The sequence below is a fragment of the Bactrocera tryoni genome, chromosome 1 (genome assembly GCF_016617805.1).
Source record: "Bactrocera tryoni isolate S06 chromosome 1, CSIRO_BtryS06_freeze2, whole genome shotgun sequence".
In the NCBI taxonomy this organism is placed as follows: Eukaryota; Metazoa; Arthropoda; class Insecta; order Diptera; family Tephritidae; genus Bactrocera; species Bactrocera tryoni.
This window is the reverse complement of record NC_052499.1, coordinates 12,602,293-12,622,106: the sequence shown is the minus strand read 5'-3', so window position 1 is coordinate 12,622,106 and position 19,814 is coordinate 12,602,293. Positions and strand designations below refer to the sequence as shown.

At 37.3% G+C, this 19,814-nt stretch overlaps 7 protein-coding genes across 9 annotated transcripts; 4 read left to right on the top strand and 3 right to left on the bottom strand.

The window, feature by feature from the left end:
• The first annotated feature begins 464 nt into the window (after positions 1-464).
• On the top strand, positions 465-3,987 carry LOC120779088 (dynein regulatory complex protein 11). Its single transcript, XM_040111244.1, has 7 exons — positions 465-1,532; positions 1,607-1,832; positions 2,062-2,245; positions 2,314-2,467; positions 2,537-3,291; positions 3,363-3,533; positions 3,695-3,987. The coding sequence occupies exons 1-7, from the start codon at positions 576-578 to the stop codon at positions 3,858-3,860; spliced, it is 2,613 nt and encodes an 870-aa protein (XP_039967178.1). The 5' UTR covers positions 465-575; the 3' UTR covers positions 3,861-3,987.
• Positions 3,534-5,094, bottom strand: LOC120779120 (U6 snRNA phosphodiesterase). Of its 2 annotated transcripts, none has more exons than XM_040111317.1 (6): positions 4,838-5,094; positions 4,626-4,777; positions 4,381-4,561; positions 4,153-4,315; positions 3,909-4,097; positions 3,534-3,805 (listed from the first exon to the last, which is right to left on the bottom strand). In XM_040111317.1, the coding sequence occupies exons 1-5, from the start codon at positions 4,975-4,977 to the stop codon at positions 3,912-3,914; spliced, it is 822 nt and encodes a 273-aa protein (XP_039967251.1). In that variant the 5' UTR covers positions 4,978-5,094; the 3' UTR covers positions 3,534-3,805; positions 3,909-3,911. The 2 variants fall into 2 exon arrangements, with proteins under 2 accessions (XP_039967251.1, XP_039967260.1); XM_040111326.1 differs by having other exon boundaries at positions 3,534-3,782.
• Positions 5,095-5,237: 143 nt separating this feature from the next.
• On the top strand, positions 5,238-7,498 carry LOC120779115 (metaxin-1 homolog). Its single transcript, XM_040111306.1, has 5 exons — positions 5,238-5,471; positions 5,688-5,834; positions 6,408-6,683; positions 6,752-7,147; positions 7,223-7,498. The coding sequence occupies exons 1-5, from the start codon at positions 5,391-5,393 to the stop codon at positions 7,298-7,300; spliced, it is 978 nt and encodes a 325-aa protein (XP_039967240.1). The 5' UTR covers positions 5,238-5,390; the 3' UTR covers positions 7,301-7,498.
• Positions 7,499-7,626: 128 nt separating this feature from the next.
• LOC120779098 (methyl-CpG-binding domain protein 2) lies at positions 7,627-9,777 on the bottom strand. 2 transcript variants are annotated; one of them, XM_040111269.1, is made up of 3 exons: positions 9,558-9,777; positions 8,791-9,306; positions 7,627-8,306 (listed from the first exon to the last, which is right to left on the bottom strand). In XM_040111269.1, the coding sequence occupies exons 1-3, from the start codon at positions 9,683-9,685 to the stop codon at positions 7,817-7,819; spliced, it is 1,134 nt and encodes a 377-aa protein (XP_039967203.1). In that variant the 5' UTR covers positions 9,686-9,777; the 3' UTR covers positions 7,627-7,816. The 2 variants fall into 2 exon arrangements, with proteins under 2 accessions (XP_039967203.1, XP_039967211.1); XM_040111277.1 differs by lacking the exon at positions 8,791-9,306.
• A 289-nt stretch (positions 9,778-10,066) lies between these two features.
• LOC120779108 (3-ketodihydrosphingosine reductase) lies at positions 10,067-11,799 on the top strand. The gene is made up of 4 exons (XM_040111292.1): positions 10,067-10,342; positions 10,416-10,637; positions 10,734-11,302; positions 11,368-11,799. The coding sequence occupies exons 2-4, from the start codon at positions 10,421-10,423 to the stop codon at positions 11,563-11,565; spliced, it is 984 nt and encodes a 327-aa protein (XP_039967226.1). The 5' UTR covers positions 10,067-10,342; positions 10,416-10,420; the 3' UTR covers positions 11,566-11,799.
• Positions 11,800-12,490: 691 nt separating this feature from the next.
• Positions 12,491-17,335, top strand: LOC120779081 (nuclear pore complex protein DDB_G0274915). The gene is made up of 5 exons (XM_040111232.1): positions 12,491-12,861; positions 12,918-13,067; positions 13,140-13,342; positions 13,404-13,603; positions 13,660-17,335. Exons 1-5 carry the CDS (start codon positions 12,737-12,739, stop codon positions 17,068-17,070), a joined length of 4,089 nt encoding a protein of 1,362 aa, XP_039967166.1. The 5' UTR covers positions 12,491-12,736; the 3' UTR covers positions 17,071-17,335.
• LOC120779092 (vacuolar protein sorting-associated protein 45) lies at positions 17,139-19,655 on the bottom strand. Its single transcript, XM_040111257.1, has 4 exons — positions 19,463-19,655; positions 19,199-19,397; positions 18,059-19,140; positions 17,139-17,994 (listed from the first exon to the last, which is right to left on the bottom strand). The coding sequence occupies exons 1-4, from the start codon at positions 19,553-19,555 to the stop codon at positions 17,641-17,643; spliced, it is 1,728 nt and encodes a 575-aa protein (XP_039967191.1). The 5' UTR covers positions 19,556-19,655; the 3' UTR covers positions 17,139-17,640.
• Positions 19,656-19,814: the final 159 nt, after the last annotated feature.

Sequence of the window (19,814 nt, the reverse complement as noted above, 5' to 3'; positions counted from 1 at the left end):
ATTGATAGTAACTTACTGAGCGTATACAAAAGACCCAAGCAGTGGGTCGTACTACATGCCAGGATTTTTTTCTTTCCAAGTCTCGATCGTCGCGCTCAGCGGTCAATACTAAAAATTTTTGTTTTTCGCCATATTGTCGAAATTACCCATTTAATGCGAATTTTTAGAAAAATTACCTTGTAAGGGTACTGTGAAACAAATCTGGGAGAAAAGTGGATAAATGTTTTGTTTATATATGTACACAAGAAGATAGGTTTTCAGCGATCATAAAGGCTTTATACCGTACTGGCTACTGCCGCCTCTTCGAAAGTTTATTGCCCGGAAGTCTGCACGGTTAGATGTAAAAACTGCAACGATTGGATCCTATCAGTTTAGTTGGACTTTTTGTAATCCCAAATATTATGTATGATATCTAAAGATAAAAATAGTTAGATTTAAGAAAGCTTTGTTAATTAGACAAGGATACTAAAGTACATGGATGAAGTTCTATTTACAACCCATCCGATTTCGGCAAGGAAAAAGCATTATCTACCCTATATTAATGAACGTCAAGTCCCTTAGTTATCATCGTTGTCATGGACGTTTGCAGTCGTTTTAGTTACCAAACAAGTTCGACTTTTAGCGGCGTTAAGTTTTTCATAATCATTACATTTCAAACTGTGCTGTACAACGTTTCAAGTATCGATTTTATCTTCTTAACGCGCGCCATGTCCAATCACTATTATAATGAACTTTGGCATCAAACGCATCATGAAATTGATCTTCTGGCAGTTGCCGACGAACAACAAGGTCAGAATTTCGAGACTGCACTGGCCGCATTGGCATCAACACTGCCGGATGTGGAAACTGTGACCGAGCCAAAGAAACTCATACAAACCACAGTCTTTGAGTTCTATTTACGTTACATTGGTATCGCCAATCGACTAGAGGATATCTATGACAAGATGATACAGCCACAAAAACGCCTCTTAGTGCGTAAGCTACTCGACTCTTGTTTGGGACGCGTTATCGAGCTCAAGCACGATCTCGTAAATATTGATTTAATGGAGTTCAGTTACAATGATGAAGTTGTCCTACGACTTCAATTAACACCTGACGATACCCAATTGCATATTCCACGGTATTTTCTACGAGAGCGTCGTCAAGAGATCGAGCAACGCAATCGTATCATGCACGAAATTCTTGTCAAGTTGGGTTGGCTAGAGGAGCATCCCAGTGATGAGAAACTAACCGAAATCGAAGCCATACGGTTATTGCAGATGCATGAGCGAGCACGTCAGGGTCGACTTCGGGCACATTTCATGAAAGAGATACGAATGCTAAAAGATAAAGGTAAGACTGAGGAGAAGGGAAAAGAGCGCAGTGATTTGGGATTATTAGCTGCAATGAAAATACAAAAAGTATGGCGAGGCCATACGGCGAGACGTATAACGCGTCGACGAAAGCAGGAAGAAATGATTTTGATCGGCATGGTACCACCCACAGCGGCAATGCTAAAAAAACGAGCAGAAAAGGAAGAAAAGTTAAATGAGGTATAACAAACAAAAGTGTTGCTGTTGTCAAAAATGGGTTGTAGGTTTGAATTTGAACATTTCTTTTCGCTTAGATTTATGAACGTCGCTATGCAACGCAATCAGCTTATAAACAACAGCTCGAGTCGTCTCTAGTCACCGTGCGAGAGGAAATCAAATGTAAGCAGGGCGCTGTAATTACCGAAGATATAACCGATGAATTACGAACCTGGATAAAGGAATGCTATGAAAAAACAGGAAAATTGCCTGAATTCCCGAGTGAAGAACAAGGAGGATCACTGCATATATTTAGTCGACCAGGTACGGATATTGAGGACAAAATATAATCCCAACCAAAGCCAATAGTGGACGAGTTTAAGAGGTTGGTTATTTATGGCACTCCCGGAAGAGTGCATTTAGCACCGATGCATGCCGGCCTTGCGTCTGTAACCACCTCTCTTAAAATCCGGTTACTTGAAACACTAACGGATTAGATTAAAGCTTCTTAAACCCTTTTATTTTCTGTGTATTTTTTACTGGCTTACGATAGGTACAGAAAGCGAGCTAAGTCGTTCCTCGGCGCGTTCTTCGAAGGAGTCACGTAAAACTAAGGATAAATCGAAATCACCGGCTCGTAGCGGCGACTTGAATTTTAATGACACTCAAGCGGATGGAGAAAACTTTCATCCAGGACAATCTGTGTTTCTCGCAGATATAAAAACTACAATTGAAGAGTAGGTCCAACATTAAGTTAATAAAAAATATACCGTGAAAAACTGTTTGCCTTAAAAATATTAACTAGGTTCAATGAAGTTTGGCGAAACAAAGATGAGAGCGGCAATCTCTCACAGTCTCAATACGATGATATGATTTACAATGAAAAATATTTAGAAATAGAATTAGAGTGTCGACGCACTGTCGATGAGCTAATTCGACAGGAATTGGAATTATTGCAGGTACATAAAATACGAATATTTTGTTTAAAAAGCAGTTACATTTTTCAATTGTACTAATTTATCATTCAGACTGCCATTGGCAAAAAGGCCAAAAAGAGCAGCAAAAAGACTCGGCGTTCAGGTAAAAAAAGTAAAAAGAAAAAGGAAAAAGATCTTACCCCTGATCGTACGACTGAATCACTTTACGAGGAGCTGGTAACTAACGGCATTATACGCAAATATCCAGAAGTCCGTCTCAGTCAATATATAGGCGATAAGGCTTTGAGTGAACGCTCCGGTACGAACCCATCCGCTGGAGATATTCGTCAAATTCTCATCGAATACTGTATACTGCCACTGGGTTCAGAGCCTATACGCAATTCCTGCCCACTCATACGTTCGATTTTACTAGCTGGTCCACGTGGCTCGGGCAAGAAAGCGCTGCTGCATGCTATCTGCACTGAAGTCGGTGCTGTACTGTTTGATCTAACACCCGCCAATATAGTGGGCAAATACCCAGGAAAATCCGGTCTAATAATGCTCATACATTTGGTTTCGAAGGTATCGCGTTTGCTGCAACCAGCAGTTATATATATGGGCGATGCAGAGCGTCCATTCATGAAAAAAGTGCCCAAAACGGATCGTACAGACCCTAAGCGCTTAAAGAAAGATTTACCACGTTTAATAAAGACTATTGCTCCAGAGGATCGTGTACTATTCGTGGGCACATCGAATCTACCCTGGGAAGCGGACCAAAAACTCCTACAACAAACTTACAATCGTTTCATTTATATACCTCGACCTGACTATGGCGCAAGATCGAGTGCTTGGAAGGCGCTAGGCAAGTGAGTGTGTTGAGAATGCAAGATTTTATCAATACGAAGTTAATTGATATTTATGTTTACGTGGGGTTTAGTGAATACACAGGCGGCTTATCTACTTTGGATTACAGTGTTTTGGCAAAGATCTCTGATGGCTATACGATTGGCGCTATTGATTCGTGCTTAAAGGAAGTCTTAACGTGTAAGCGGAAACTGCAACTTCGTACGCAACCTCTAACGCATGCCGAAATAATAAACACTTTGAGGTTATTATTCTGTACTTCAATATTTCAGAGCGTACAAAATTAAATATTCAATTCATCTACATATTTTTATTCATTCACATAAACGAATTTATAAATATGAATATATATGTATATGTAAATAGTTAATAAATTACATTTTTTAAAGAACTTGCATTTTTCAGTATGCGTGATCCAGTATACCGCGAAGAGGAAGAAGCCTTTGACAACTGGTGGTCTAAAACACCACTTGGACGACGCTATGAACGTGCGCTGGAGATGGAGGAGGAAGCGCGCTTGGAAGAAGAGGAAAAAAATGCCAAACAAAGCAGTAATGGCAAGAAAAAGTGAACAAGAAAAGTAAAATATTTTTATACAGTTATATTTATTTCTACTTACCTTTCACTTAAGCTTAAAAATGAACTCCTTATTACCACTTTTGCAAATGATTTCTTTAATAAATAAACTGAATACATTACTTTCACCCAACACCACATTTATAGCTGACTCTAGAGTATCCAAGTATTCATTTAGCACGGAGACTTTATCGCCAAGACACCACAAAAAGCTAATGTGAAACGACGGTTCCTACAAAAGTTTCTTGATGATTATACCATGTATACTCGATTAAATACCCACTTACTTCATAGAAGCGTTGAAGTCTGTATTCTGTCATTACAACATCCACTTTCTCCATTAGCTTATGAACTTTATCGTAGTGCATATTATCAACTTTAAGTGCAATAAATGTACGTGTACGTTCAGCGTTGGTGTAAAAGTGTAAGCGGCGCAAACTGATAGAAAATCTTAAAAATTTAAAATTAAAATAACTTAGCTTACATCCAATCCGCTTAAAATTCTTCTAAACTACCTCGCATTAATTTCTAATGTTGTTTTTAGCGACTCGACGAATGAATCGATGTGATGATGTTGTAGCACAACCGTCCGACTTAAGCTTATATGTAGATCTTCTATTGCATGTAAATCTTTTATGACATCAGCCAATACGTCTTGACTTACTTCCTGGATATCTTCCAACTGTTCGGACCGCACTAGAGCAATTAAAATTTAAATTGTTATCCATTGTACGGTGAAATATCATTGAATATTGGTTGCCTGGTATATGCACATAGGTCGCCCAATTCCCACGTTCATGTTTGAAACTACGTATGCGTCCATTGTGCTTTTCTGGATTATCTAAATGTGCTTCCTTTGGCACAGAGTTTGCAGGCTTTACACCTAACAAGGACAGTGCACAAGGTAAAGTTCTATGTAAAAAAATACTTAAGGTTGTAATTACAATAATTATAAATAACCGAAAAGCTTACCTCTTTAGTTCGGTAGGCTGCGTCAATCTAGCTATCTTTGATTTTGGTCCTGTGATTTCTTCTATCCGATTCGATGTTTTGTGGCAATCATCATTACTCTCGTCAGATGAGCAACTGCTATCATAATTTACTAATGCCATTATTCAAAGTAGGTCACGAAGTAAGTTATATTTAAATTCCTTAAAAGTACAAATTTAATAAATTTTCACATTTGGTGTTCACTTTTGCAGAAAATGTAGATTTATACATACATCTCAATATATATTCTATGTCACGGATGTTTACGAATTGTGGATACAGCAATATTGCAAAAAACTCGCATTTTCCAACACTGTTCTTCATTCCGTTTTCTTTTTGATTAAAATCAGCTGATATCGTTTCGTCTTAACCTAGCAAAATTTTCGGTACTCATCCAATCGCGTACGATTACAAGACAAGTTACCAATCAAATTCTTTATTTAGCTGTTTAGTGATAGCAATTTAAAAAATTTATATATATTTCCAATCGTAAATGCATTATCAAAGGGTTGGCGTGTGTTAGACAATTTGCGATATGCACTTAGGAGGTGTTTTATATGTTTATAAAGGAGAGTGGGGTCTGCCGTCCATTGACTTTGATTGCCTACGTGCTCTGGTAAGAAATATAACAGCGGCGCCCACAGACAATCACTCCATTGCTTTTAAGTTTGAAAAAGTTGCATCACCTTGACTATACACCGAAGCGTTGTGCTTTTTTCTAACTTTTACCAAGCAATCGCTAGAAGTTAGCAAATATTTCAATATAGTTTCATTTTATATATGAATGAATGTATATAACTTTCTTGCATATGTTTTACTTGTTATTTTCTAGTGTTTAGTTAAATTCACACGATGCCCACTGCAAATCGAAACAAATGCTAATCCCATACGCTCTAGCACGGGTAAATTACCGTACTTACAGATTGGAAACAAAAGGTTCTGTGGCTACAGAGAAATCAAGAAGCTTTTGGATAAAGAGGTAAGCTGTGGGTAGCAGAAAGCAAACAAAAAGTAGCAGTGATTAAGAGTAAGCAATGTGTTAAGTGTTAGCATAAGTGGAAAGTTGGTGTTTTAGAATATATGGCGCCAAAATATACATTGTTTTGTTCATTGTTTGTAGTCATATTGACTCAAATATATGGAAATGTTACAAATATTGTAATAAACATTGTTAAAATTAATGTTTATTTTAAATATTGTAATGAAATAATAATATCAATAAAGCGAAGAAATTCTGGTTATATGAGTAAAATTAAAAACAAAATCTCGGCACATATTTTTAAATACATTCGATCATTGATCTCTAACAGGTGCTCTTAAATTTTTACAATGCTAATTATAGCCCTATACACGCATTAAAATTCTTTCACGTTGAATACAGTAAAATCCTTTGTGGTATTACAATTTCGCCAAAATCAATTTATAAATTAATAATATAATTGGAATTATCGAAAACTTTGAACAGAGTAATAATGTATATTTAATAATATGTCCGTTTGATATTTTTTAAACTTATTTGAATATTTTAAAAGCAATTTTTTACTCACAATAGGGCTACCCGATAGATGCCAATCTGCAAGAAAACCACAAGTTGCTTTCACCCGCTTATGCCAATTGGGTTTTCACCAACCTTCATTCATACTACTATTATTTTATGTTCGGTGAACCCAACAACTTTGATACTACGCGCAGTCTGTATGCAAAAAGAACAATGTTTCCTTTCAATTTCTTTTACCCAAGCAGTTATCAGAGGGAGGCCTGTGATATTGTTATGGTGATGGGTGGTTTTGACCCGCGCGATAAGCTGGAAAATCATGATGGGGACTATGTATGTATGCCATTAATAGTTTTATTATGAAAAAAGCTACAATCTTTGAATTTTACTTTTTTTCACAGCTCATCACAAATGCGAAAAAGTGTGTCAATCTGCTTTCGAAAAAATTAGGAAAGAAAGTATGGTTTTTCGGTGATGTCTTTAGTGAATTCGATGCTATCGTTTATTCGTACTTATCGGTACTTTTTAAAGCCACACTGCCCAATAATCCACTACAAAATCACATAAAAGGGTGTCAAAATTTAGTGAATTTTATTAATCGCATAACAAAAGACATTTTCAAAAATGAAGGATTCAATTCACTGAAAGCCTTTAAAAGTCAATCATCCAATGATCCCCTACTAACAGCAACAGAACGGCATTTCTTGGAGTCCGAAAAGAAAACCAAGGTCTTGGCAGCAATTGGTGCAGTCGTGGCTATGGGTACTTTTGCCGCTTGGCGTGGCGTTTATAAGCAGGTATCTTCTTTAATTTCATTACTGTCTTTATATGCGCATTAATGCCAATACAAATATTCAATTTTTCTAATTTAGTTTTCGAATTCCCGGCGTTATTACGATGGCTTAGAATATGAGGATGATGAAGCATTGGAAGACGATGAAATGGATTAATAATGAAGTTATTAGAAAAAAATTGCCTTCCAAAAAGCAAATATGCGTGCACCTACCAAATTTCTATGATAAAGTATGTTCAGTAAGATTTCTCCAGCTCATTCTACCGAAAACATTTAAGTACCGCCAACTGTTATACAATATAGTCTTTTTAAGTTTTAGTTTAATAAAAGAATAGGAAGATGTATTCTATAAGTAGTTTTAATGTTTGTTAAATTTTTTAAAATCCACAAAAGTATTGAAGGATATACTTGAGTATGAATATCATAACTGCTTTCAAAAAGTCCTTGTTATTCACCTAACTTCGAAAAAGAAAAAGGAAGCAATTAGATTTGTAAAAAGTTCTTTATATGATGTTATTATACGAAGACATAGTTTGAACGCTTCAGCGCATAATTTAAATACGTCTTACGAGATACCGCTTAAAATTCTACTTCGTTAACTTAGTAAAACTATTCTAGTTTATACTTATGTATGTATGTGTGGGAGCAAGATTTACTATTCGGAACAGTTAATTCAAGCTTTAAGCGCATCCTGCAATTTCTTTCTAGCCACATTAACTCGGTCCTCTTGTCGCCGTATGTCGTCATCCGACACTAAAACTGCTTGCATAAGCGGTTGTTCAGGATTCAAAAATGCTGTTGCATTTTTATTCATCTCAGTCTTTGTGGATGCTTGACCCATTACTGGTACATTAAGCACATGAAGAGCTGTAGCCAATGATTGTAGCACTGTTTGCTCATTAACATTCGGTCCGATGGTGCGTATACTCTTCGGTAGGACAATATCATCAAACTCTTCACCGGAAGGATGGCATGCACGTAAACCTTCCAATCTTTTCTCCCAAAACATTTGCTTTGGTTTCTCTTGGCCGCTTGCCTGTTTAGTGTTGTCATTACGGACTTTAGTAGGCTCATGATTTCGAATTACAGTAACTGGCTGTTTGAAAATCGATGCAGTCTGTCGTATAGGTGGCACCAGAGAGGCATCTGTGCGTGGTGTGCGACTATATAAAAAAGTAGAACATTAGTTTTACTGAAACTTGTGTGTTTTTAGTCCATATGGATGCTTAGATATCTGTACACAGAGTAAAAATCAATTTCACAGAGTAATTTGACTAGGTTCATGCAATAAGAGAATGCATCATAAACAATATAACAAAAACACTTAAACTATAATGCAAATATTAGCAGCGAACCAGATAAAAGCACCCTAGCAGCGAAGGGTGAGGACATAACTTCGTAAAAAACTGCCAATAAAATTAAATTTTAAAATTGTATCCAATTTATTGTTTCAATTTAGATTTTCTTCTCAGACTTTGTCAATACCGGCAGATTGGCGAACAATCAAAATTAATAACACTTATTACAAAAGAATACACATAATGAACATGCAGTACTACGCGATTTTTTAATCAACTTCAACACGGATAACAATTTCATATTCATCTTCAATCATATTAAATAAAAAAAATTACTTTTCGGCACTACCTGAATTCTAATTGCTGGCGTGAATTCGCTGCTGATGTAGTTGCAGCACCACATGCGCTCGATGGGGCACAACCGCTACTAATGACATTTGAAGGCATGCCTTGTAACTGATGGGTCTGTGACTGGTTCTGAATTTGAGATTGGGATTGGGACTGCGCTTTGAATTTGCGCTTTAATGTATGAGATGTTGTTGTTGGCATTAGTGGTTGTAGTATGTTGGCATTTGTAATAGTTGATTGTGAAGAATTTGGAGAGGAACATACGGATAGGGATAAAGTGTTACCGCCACTGTATTGTGGTGGCGGTGGCGGCATTGAAGTATTATCATTTCCACTTGCACCGCCACTAGGTCCGCTGCTATGATTGCTTGTGCTACTGCAACGGAAAAGCGAAATAGATGGTGGTGGCATATGACGTACGAATTTGCCGCTTTGAAAATCAAATGCTCCAATGTCAATGGCATCACCCAGACATCGTGCTAATTGTGGCTTGCTTTCAATTTTTTTACCGGTCGGGCTGCTTATTAACACATTATCAATGAGGACAACGAGGCATTAATGGGATGTGAAATGCGTGCGGGATTTTATTTGTATACATGATTTTTGTTGAATATTTTGTTTTAGTGTATAAGCGCAGAGGGACGTGCATTGCACAGGTGTAGAGGGTGAATTGAGGGTTGATGAGATTTGGTGATAATTAGATACAATAAATTATTTTAGACCATTTTTTACTGAACTAATTACAAAATGTAAACTTTTCTATATTACCTGTAATAGTAGACGTCGACTTTGCCAGCTGATATACCAGACTTGCGAAGAACTTCCTCTCTTTGCCAACCTTTTGGCAACGAGTTGCAATCTACGCGCTTACGTTCAATTGTAATACTCGAATTCATTGATACCAAATGCTTTCAATGTTTATAAAACAAATCTACAAATTCGATTAGCAATAAAAGCGTCTGCGAAAAATTCCCCTCAAGTTGTCAAAATTATTCTATTTTTTCTCTCTTATGAAATATACAGAGCGAAAATTCAGTTAAGTTGGTTGTGATTTTTCCAAATACAGAGTGACTTGACACTAAAGAAGGATTTTAAATAAATAAATCAAAGCTATAATTTTTTGTAACAATTTAGTTACAAAATGGAATTTATATTAAGAATTTCATTTCTCTCATAGATTTACACAAATGTCAAATCGTTCACCTTAATTAAGTTAGCATAGAGTGATTTCAATATTAATATTATAGCTTTAAACAGTATGTGGCAACGCCTCTACCCTCATAGTGAAAACCAGAACAACTTCCTATTGCTTTCCAATTAACTTTATTTTTTTATCAATTTCGATATGAAAGATATATACAGTGGAAAGATTTGAGTTAACATATAAGTTTCTCTTATTCCTCAGCGATATTTCAATGCTAGCCTGTTGGCAAGCTACCCGCAGCAGAAAACGAAGTAAATGCTAAAAACGAAATCAACAACTTTCTAATTTCTGAGGAGAGTGTTTTCACATTTTCACTTCCTTTCCTAAGGTTAAATACAAAGATCTAAAGGTGAATAAAAACTATTTAATAATTTTTTATTTAACGACATTATCACGTGAATTACTTGTGAATTATTTTTTAGACAATATGGAATTAAGTTTGGAAATATGGTTGTGGATATCACTTGCCGTTTTGGCGCATGTTGGTGTATATGTGTTCGTCATGCGTAAACGACCAAAAATGCTGGTGGGACGTCATGTGGTTATAACTGGAGGCTCTCGAGGCATTGGACTATGCTTAGCTGTGGAATGTGCAATGAAAGGAGCTAATGTAACCGTAATTGCTCGTGACCAAAAATTACTCAGTAGGTTTAATTATACTATCCGTAGAAGTTATTGGTTTAATCTATATATAGAGACACATATTACAAGGTATAATAATTTTTATCTTATCTTGTTAGGTGGCGCAGTGGCGCTAATGGAAGTAATACGCCAAGTGCCAGATCAAAAATTTCAGTATCGTTGCCTAGATATTGCTTCAAATTATGACGATGTAGCAAATACTCTTAGAGAAGTTGAGGAGGGCTTAGGAGATATATATATGTTGGTTAATTGCGCTGGTATGGCTATTTGTGGTGTGTATGAGGATATATCAGTGGACGATGCGCGAAAACTTATGGATATCAATTATTGGGGCAGCTATAACTGCACGCGTTATGTCCTGCCTAAAATGAAGAAATCACGAGAGGGTATCATTGTATTTACGTCCTCATTAGCAGCTCTTTTCGGTATTTACGGCTACGGACCCTACACGGCTTCAAAATATGCTGTGCGTGGTATGGCTGAAACCATTGCAATGGAAACGCGTCATCTGGGCATTTTGGTAACATTAGCTTTGCCTGCAGATACTAATACACCTGGTTTTGAAAACGAGGAGAAAACAAAACCGAAAGAAACGAAAATAATATCAGGTGGTGGAGGCTTGGCGGAACCACAACAAGTGGCGAAACAAATTCTTAATGATGCCTTGGTAAATTCGAAAGAACCACATTTTGCGCTTTATCATTTCATTATTATTTTTTATTTTCTTTTTAGCGCGGTAACTTCATTTCGATTTTAGGGGCTGAGAGTTGGTTCCTTACATTACTGGGAGGCGGTCTTTTCCGTTGGGGTGGATTTTTTCAAAATCTAATTCATGCCTTATTATTGGGACCCCTACGTATTGTCGGTTGCTTTTTACACTTGCACTTCGAACGGGTAATTAAGAATTGTGCAAAGGATAAAAAAGACTGATGATTCCATTATTGACATTATTAATATTTATTTTTAACATACATGCATTTATTAACTAATTCAACATACTTAAGATTACGCTTAATTAGTTACAACTGTACAGTGCCTTTATAAAGACAGTTCGAAAAAAACAAAATTCATCATTTACGTTATCCATTTCTGCAATTATACAAATTATTAAAAACACGATTTTTATAACAATATTATAATATAAGCCAAAGAATGAAATCTTATAATTTATTATCCGTTTTACAAATCCAATCAAAATAAAATATAGAATAATAAACTATAAAAACTCATCGTAAATATTTGTTATGCAACGCCCGATTCGTCTAATAGATTAATTCAGGAGTTAGGGAAGGATAACTCCGTTGCTAACTCCCATTTAATCCGCAAAATTTTAGAGAGTTAATTGCATGTCGTTGCCAAAATTATTAAAAAAAAAAATGTTGCATTGTGAATGAAAAACAAGCAACAGTTGTTTCAAATTTTTAATAATAAAACAAGAAGTTTTATATTATGGTGCAGTTTTAAAAATAAGGCGTTGACATTTTTTTAAATAAAAAATGTTTTTTTTTTTTTAAATTGGTCCGCTCACAACCGCAGTGTTTATCTTCTATCCATTTTCATTGAAAATGTTATAAAAGTAACAACCAGCTGTTTACGAGAGATTCAAACTCGCATTGCTGCCGTCTGTCACCTTCAAATTTGGATCTGATTAAGTGCGCAGTTAATCCGGATTAACTCAAGGCCATGAATCTGCATTGCGTGAATAATTTTGATAAGCTGGCAACTCCATGAGCGGACCAGAGAACGTATATCATAATTTACGTTCTCTGAACAAATTGGGAAAATAATACGAGTTCATTTAAATTGTATTGTTGGCAATGCCAGACGCCTTTGCCTCCTTGACGTTTTGGAATTAAGACCAGAGAACGTATATTATAATTCACGTTCTCTGTTAAGATCATCACGTTGCAAGACGAATTTTCGAATTTTTGCGAAATTTGTGCAAGGAGTTTAATACAATTAAATTTTACACATTATTGGCGTTAGTGAAATATTTCCAATATAAAAAAATCGTGTATTGTGTATGTTTTCTTTTGCGCGAGTATTGCGCGCCTCAAACTATTTTTAGAGAAAAATTAAAAACTAGTTTTACGAGTGCGTCATGGACAAGAATGGAGCAATGGACAGGCGTTTCAGTTTAAATATGTCAACTTTACCCAATCCAATTGCAGAATCAACATGTGTAAACTTGAATGGCACCACAAGTGCTATTACTGAGAGAAATAGGTAAGAAATGTAAGCATTTTCAATACAACTATTTAATGGTATATTTTATCCTACAGCACTATAAATCAATTTCGCTGGGGAGGTAGTCCTATTAGTCAAAAAAATCGTAGTAATTCAAGCATATGTTTAAACAGCAGTAGTGCAAACAAAAGTACAGCAACCAGCCCACAGAGAGCTAGACTGAACCTGAGTAAAATTGATCCAAGGTAAAAATTCTTGTTAATAATGTTATACGTTCAATACTACTTATTTTATTCATTGTACTCTTGCAATTCTAGAACATATGCAGACGTTCAAAGTCGTGGGTTGGTGTCTCGTATTATACAATATCACGAAAGTAGCTCGCGTCTGAATCGGAGTAAGTCGACCAGTAATCTGTGCAGCAAATCTGGCCAATATTCAATAGCTCCACTTCAGAAAACTGATTTACCTTACCGCGCAACACAGCAAAATGTAGCAATGACACGGATTGCCCCACCAAGTATGATTTTTTCCGTAATTCAAATTAATAGAGGCTAATAAAATTGTATATTTGCTTTTAGAAAAATCAATTTTTTATGGCAACACACTGTCAAGTTTACTTCGATCGAATTCTGTGATTAGTGTTCAAAAAAGCGATGAAGAAATATCAAGCGAAAACCGACCTATTTTGCATCCACCTCCAACAGAGAGTGAGCTGGCACCAACTCGCAGTGTTTTAGATGTTCTGAAAGAGATCTCACGCAAACGTATAAATAGTGATGTAAGCCTATACATTAAAACTTACCTAACTCACAATATTAAGTATATTTATTCCAGGATTCTGATGGAATACATGACGTTAATAAAAAATACTGTAGCCGCGAAAGTAACGATACGTCGTACGATCCCTTAAGTGCTTCTCTTGGAGTTCGTGGCGTGGGAATGCATAACATGAATCCTCAATCAATTCACGTTCCATCACAAAGTTTTAAAAGGCAGCGTGAGCATATAGTGATTCCTTCATCCCATACTCAAAACATGAATAGCGCTTGTGGAACTACATTTTCAAGTGTACGTTTACCATTACAAACTCAACATTCGCCAGAACAATTAGCAAAGAAACGATTGTGTAGTTTGAATAACGATATAACCAGTTCTCTGAGTTCAAGTCTCATACATGCAAATAAACGAAAATTTTATGAGCAACAACGTTCAAACAAACAACGGTCACCACCATCTGGTACAGAAGAGTATGAGACACAAAAATCGAAAATGCATCGTCAACAATCCGATCTGCGATTCCATCAATTAACGCAGAGCTTGAGTTGTAATACACCAATAACGCCTATACCAACGACACCTTCATCTCAAAGTAATAGCGTTGCGCCTGTACATAATATTATAGAAAACGGTACTGACAGATTGACGGAAAGTGGAGGTACAGTCAAACGGACTGTGTCAGAACCACCGTTGTTGCTAAATAATCAAACCCAAAAAAGGAAAGTAACATTATTCAATCGTAACTACAATGAATCGACAAAACTTATCAAATCAGATGGTAATAGTGGAGAAATAATAGAGAATACTGTTACTGTAGATGATGACGAATGTGCTGATATACAATTCGTGAAACCAAAAAAAATTTCTTCTATAGTAAACAAGAAAAATCCACTGATAGAACGCACCCAAAAGTCAAAACTAGCTATGATGCTAAGTGGTTTGCGTGGAGAAATTTACCAAGGCGAAGAGGGGTACGATGAGGTAGACAAATTATCCAATAAGAATTCAGGTAGCACAACAAATACCCCAATAAAAAAAGATGTATCCGTCAGTAAAGAGATGACACCAATGGCTTCTACGGCAACAGCAATCTCGACACATACTGCGGCTAATTTCACTATGAAAAATCCAGATAAATCTACTAAAACATTGACAAGTGTATTGATTCCACCTATGTCGGCATCTGATAATACTACAAAAAGTACTGCCTTAACATCCACTGTTGAGGTCTCATTAAGCAGTTCCACACCAAGCTTACCTATGCCGACAGCTACAACAACAACTTCAATACTTGGCGATTTCAAATTGGCACCGGCACCAGCTAAAAGCAGTAGCTTAGCTTCAACAAATGCGTCCCCAATAATAAGTACAACAAGTACCGCTACAAAAACAGCATCCCCACTGGTAGGTCTAAAATTAACTCCGCAAAAACCTACGAATAATTTTGGTAGCAGTGTAAGCTCATCCGCGCCTACATTTAATTTAAATGACGCAACCGCAACCACCACGACAGCTTCCGCTACTTTGCCCCAACTTCAGGGATTTTCATTTGGAGCCCCCACTAAGCCCACTTCAACAACTGTAGCACCAGTAACATCAACTGCTGTTGTTACCTCGTCGGTTAGTGTTGGCGGATTTAAATTTGGATTAACAACGAAACCAGAAGTTTCAACAACGGTAGCAAGAGCTACAAATGCATCCGCATTTGGCAACTTTGGAAACTCTATGACAACAACAGCAACGCCAGTTTCTTCAGAAGCAGCAAAACCAGCAATAACTTTTGGAGCAAACGCTATTAGTACAAGCGCAACAGTTGTCAAACCCACATTTAATTTTGGTGGCAGCATTGCAGCACCAGCCCTAACTGCAAGTACGACATCTGCAACTGCTTTCAACCCTATCGGCACTGGCACATATACCTTTGGCGCCGCAACTAATGCAACGACCACTTCGGCACAATCGATGGTAGTCCAACCAACTGTGTCTACAGCGCAATCAGGAAGTATATTTGGTAGTAATGCAACGAGTAATACATTTAAAGGTCCAACAGATGCGGCCAAACCCTTCGCTTTTGCCACAACCACTAGTACCGCACAAAACACTTCTCCGCCAACAACACAACCGTCTTTTTCCTTTGGTGGCGCTGCTGTTACCACAGCAAACACCGGAGCTCATGCTGCAACTGCCTCTAATCTTTTCGCTTTTGGAGGTCAAAAGTCAACTGCTGTGACCACTACTGCAAGCACTCCCTTCTCTTTTGGTGGTAACAATCAAATAGCGGCCACAACAACCTCTACTACAAGTACAATAAACGGCAACGTCAATAAGTCGGCTTTCAACTTCGGTGGCGAAGAAAAGAGTGGCGCAATCAACACAAATTCTTCGAACGGTAATCTTTTTGCATTTGGTGGTTCATCAAAAACGGGCGATAACAAGATATTTGGCAACAACAACATTGCGGGTGCTAACAATTTACAACCAGCAAGCGCCCACCCAATTCAGCAGGCCGCATTTACTTTTGGTGCGACTCCAACATTCGGTGGCGTTAGCAGTGCAGCAACTTCGAAACCTGCATTCGGCTCCACTACAACAACGGCAGCATCTACTCCTTTTGCATTTGGTGGCAGCAATGCCAATAAATCAACACCGACATCCTCAACAGGAGGCACAAACAATGCCTCCGCTGGAGGCTTTAATTTTGGAGCGTCCAATGCTGGTGCAATCAATGGCAGCAACACATCATCTACCAATATATTCGGTGCAGCAACATCAGCGTCTGCAGCCGGCACCAGCATTGCGAAGACCCCATTTAATTTTGGTAGTGCAACCGCAAGTACCAGTGATACCGCAAAATCTATATTTGGTGGCAGTGCAACGAGCGGCAACACAAACGTCGCCAGCAGCAACAATGCGTTTGGTGCGGTCACTGGTGCTAATAGCAATCAAACGAATAAAACATTTAGCTTCGGCGGCACTACAACGGTCAATAACAACAACACTTCATCGAATCTATTCGCCGCTGCCGGCAACAAGCCGTCAGCCGGAGGCTTTTCTTTCGGCACTAGTACAATGGGAAATAAGCCAGCAGTATCATCTAATGCCACACCCTTCGCATTCGGTGGTGGATCAACAAACGGCGGTACAACTGCTACCGCCACCGCAGCACCGTTTAGTTTCGGCAGCAGCACGGGAGGAGCGCCAGCTAGCAAAACATTCTCTTTCGGCAGCTCCGGTAATGCCCCAGCGCCGCCAGCAGCAAATGCAAGTAGCATTTTCGGCGGTGCACTGCAATCTTCCGCAACGACCTTTGGTTTCTCAGCGGGTGCATCAGCTCCTACTGCACCTTCAACTGTGACAAATATATTTGCGCCGCCCGCCGCACCTGCTGGAGCAGGTCAGATTGCTGGCGGTGCTGCAGCAACAGATCGTCCCATACGTCGCGCTACACGTCGGCTGCAGAAAACTTAGTAACTATAAGAACAGTTTTGACTTCGTAATTGACAAAAGGATTAATGTTATCATCCCATAGCTAAAAATAACGGTTACTTATATTTATTTAAATAATTGAATAATACATATTTTGGAAAACATTTGTTATTAATGGTATATAAGTTAAAAATATAAGAGTCACATACGTTCGTTACAGCAAGATTGTTCAAAAATATGAAGGCAAGCAAAAGCAAAGCTCAAGGAAACTCAATAAATGCGACTATATACAACTTCTAAATAAAAATATTGTTGTTTCATGGGAATGACTGAAAATTTTTAGGGAGAATAATTAGTGTAGCTTCTAACTAAATTCACCATTCATTGGAAATTTGTGGTTACTTTTTAAAGGTGCCAATTTTAACGATCAATCTTATAGTAGGTTAATAAATAATACGAATAACTAATAAGATTACAAGTCATACAGATGTAAATTGTATATAGCATATACAGGAATATTATAGAATTAATAAATACATGTTTACATATGCTTGTACATACATACATAGAACATAATTATATACAGCCTTTTGGAGGGTCCAACAACATAATTTAATAGTTATCACTGGAAATGTATTTTAACATTGTTTTCGTGTGTTTAAATTGCATACCATCGGTGGCGTTCAAAACCTCATTTATGAAACTTTCTGAATTGTGTATTGTGGTGCCACCCAAAATCACTTTGTAACCGGCATTATTAAGCTGATGTACTGCAAGGGCTTCTTCATAAGTTGCGCCGCCAATGATGAACACCACCACCTCTTGCGGTGGACGACGAAATGGCACAAGTTCAGAATTAATGGCGGGGTACATAGGATCTAGTTCACGACCCTTGAAAACTTCCTCCAAAGTTTCTTTGAGCAGTGGTGTATGTTGTGTGAAAACGTTTTCCACGCCCTTTAGGCCCTACATAAAGAAATAAAAGTAACATTACAAATTGTTATTTGTTTTCGAAATTATTGCCTACAACCTTAATTAAATTTCGGGTTAGTTTGACGGCATCAGATATGCGCACCAAGTTGAATATTTCTCCTTGCCTCATATGCGTACCAGCATATTCAATTAAACTAGGCACGATTGCTGTTTTCCCACCACGTGTTTTAATAATTTGCAATAAGCTAGATGTATCACAATTGGCGTGTCGTTCATAACGCAATGCATAAAGCGCCACTAATTTGATAGCATCATCGACTGATATGCGTTCATCGGCTATAATTTTGCGTATACGCTGTAACTGTGCCGAATGTTCCGCTTTACAGGCAACTTCCTGCTCCAATTCGGATACTTCGAAAAGGTTCCGTTTAGTAGTAAGTGCTGACAATTCACCCATTATGCAGAGATGTTTTTGTACCGTACCAGACATTTTCTTGAACTGTGGATATGTTTCAATGAAATTCTTCATGTCAGCTATACTCTCCACTTTTTTATGATCCTTAGCTTTACGCTGAAACTCCTCCATTAAGTTTTTGATTGTAGAACCTATTTCACCGAAATTTGCGTACATATTATTGCCGTAAAACTCATCCTGATCACCGGATAAAACGAGCTCTCTATAATCTTTCGGTATACCCGGTATGTTGGAGAGATCAACGCGGTTGTTATGTATATTTAATAGTTCATGGACCATTGCTTGATAGGTCCATTGATGCAACAATGGCGTAACAGGATCGTCACGGCGATCCAATATAAGCAGTAATGGTGGTGCTGCACCATTCTCATGGGTGCGTGAAAAATCAAAAAGACTCGACTCCTTGCAAATTTGCTCATATATTTGCTTTGCCAATGTTTGCGATACAGCTGAACCAGCGCGATATCGTATAACCGGATTGAGTTTAAGAGATAATAATACGGCTAACACGCCTTGTACTGTGCGACCAAGCGCGTCGGGCAGCCAATTTAGACGATGCATACTACTATTAATGTTGAGTGAAAACAAATTTGGGTTTACACACAGATAGTCTGCGTATACTTCTTTCACTTCGCGTACTGATTCACTTTCATCGCACTCGGCTAAATATTTAATGTCGGTGCGTGGAATGATGTTACTGAAATCTATTGATTGAGTTTATATGAGTCGAAGCCAAATAAGTTATACAATGTCATTACTTACAAATAAAATATGCACCATATTTGGGACTGCGGAGTTCATCGGCTAACAGCTGTATGTTTTGTTTAGTAGGCCTAATAAATACAATGCATTTAAGATTTTTCATGCGCTCATTAGAACGACCTGAATCAAGACGTTCGAATAAATAGACCTCACGTTGCAGCATGTCCGATTGGCTGAAAGCCATTGATATTATACTTGTCTACAGATATTTAAGTTATAAATTTTATGAAAATTATTGAGTATCACCAATCTGCAATTACATACCGTCTCTTTGTCCAGCAAAATAGTCTTCATTCCCGGCCCTGATTCATTACACATTTTTTCCACGTACAATTTGATGGCTGTAATTAAATTCATTATTGCAAAGATTCTGTTCAAATGCAAATTTAATCCGTAAATTTTAATTTTTTCTCAGATGTACAAAGAATGTTCCTTGCTAAATAACACAAATCTTATCTGTAAATATTACCAGACCAATGAAATCATATTGAAATAAAATTAATACAAAACAAATTTTAACGTTGCTCTCATCACATTAGTAAAGTATGAAGGCAAGAGAATCGTCACTTTAATAACTTTACTTTCACTTCAATCAACTTTTAATATTTTTTATAGA

Coding starts and splice junctions, on each gene's coding strand:
- LOC120779098 (XM_040111269.1), bottom strand. CDS start 9,685: ATGAATTCGAGTATTACAATTGAACGTAAGCGCGTAGATTGCAACTCG. Junction 9,307..9,557: donor GTCGACGTCTACTATTACAG/GTAATATAGAAA, acceptor GTTAATAAGCAG/CCCGACCGGTAAAAAAATTG. Junction 8,307..8,790: donor CGCCAGCAATTAGAATTCAG/GTAGTGCCGAAA, acceptor TTTTTTATATAG/TCGCACACCACGCACAGATG.
- LOC120779088 (XM_040111244.1), top strand. CDS start 576: ATGGACGTTTGCAGTCGTTTTAGTTACCAAACAAGTTCGACTTTTAGC. Junction 1,833..2,061: donor GCATATATTTAGTCGACCAG/GTACGGATATTG, acceptor GGCTTACGATAG/GTACAGAAAGCGAGCTAAGT. Junction 3,534..3,694: donor GAAATAATAAACACTTTGAG/GTTATTATTCTG, acceptor TGCATTTTTCAG/TATGCGTGATCCAGTATACC.
- LOC120779115 (XM_040111306.1), top strand. CDS start 5,391: ATGCACTTAGGAGGTGTTTTATATGTTTATAAAGGAGAGTGGGGTCTG. Junction 5,472..5,687: donor TTGATTGCCTACGTGCTCTG/GTAAGAAATATA, acceptor GTTATTTTCTAG/TGTTTAGTTAAATTCACACG. Junction 6,684..6,751: donor AAAATCATGATGGGGACTAT/GTATGTATGCCA, acceptor TTTTTTTCACAG/CTCATCACAAATGCGAAAAA.
- LOC120779092 (XM_040111257.1), bottom strand. CDS start 19,555: ATGAATTTAATTACAGCCATCAAATTGTACGTGGAAAAAATGTGTAAT. Junction 19,398..19,462: donor TTTTGCTGGACAAAGAGACG/GTATGTAATTGC, acceptor AAATATCTGTAG/ACAAGTATAATATCAATGGC. Junction 19,141..19,198: donor ATATGGTGCATATTTTATTT/GTAAGTAATGAC, acceptor CTCAATCAATAG/ATTTCAGTAACATCATTCCA.
- LOC120779081 (XM_040111232.1), top strand. CDS start 12,737: ATGGACAAGAATGGAGCAATGGACAGGCGTTTCAGTTTAAATATGTCA. Junction 13,343..13,403: donor GACACGGATTGCCCCACCAA/GTATGATTTTTT, acceptor ATTTGCTTTTAG/AAAAATCAATTTTTTATGGC. Junction 13,604..13,659: donor GCAAACGTATAAATAGTGAT/GTAAGCCTATAC, acceptor TATTTATTCCAG/GATTCTGATGGAATACATGA.
- LOC120779108 (XM_040111292.1), top strand. CDS start 10,421: ATGGAATTAAGTTTGGAAATATGGTTGTGGATATCACTTGCCGTTTTG. Junction 10,638..10,733: donor TCGTGACCAAAAATTACTCA/GTAGGTTTAATT, acceptor TTATCTTGTTAG/GTGGCGCAGTGGCGCTAATG. Junction 11,303..11,367: donor AAATTCTTAATGATGCCTTG/GTAAATTCGAAA, acceptor TTTTCTTTTTAG/CGCGGTAACTTCATTTCGAT.
- LOC120779120 (XM_040111317.1), bottom strand. CDS start 4,977: ATGGCATTAGTAAATTATGATAGCAGTTGCTCATCTGACGAGAGTAAT. Junction 4,778..4,837: donor CAGCCTACCGAACTAAAGAG/GTAAGCTTTTCG, acceptor TTTTTTACATAG/AACTTTACCTTGTGCACTGT. Junction 4,098..4,152: donor GACTTCAACGCTTCTATGAA/GTAAGTGGGTAT, acceptor AAACTTTTGTAG/GAACCGTCGTTTCACATTAG.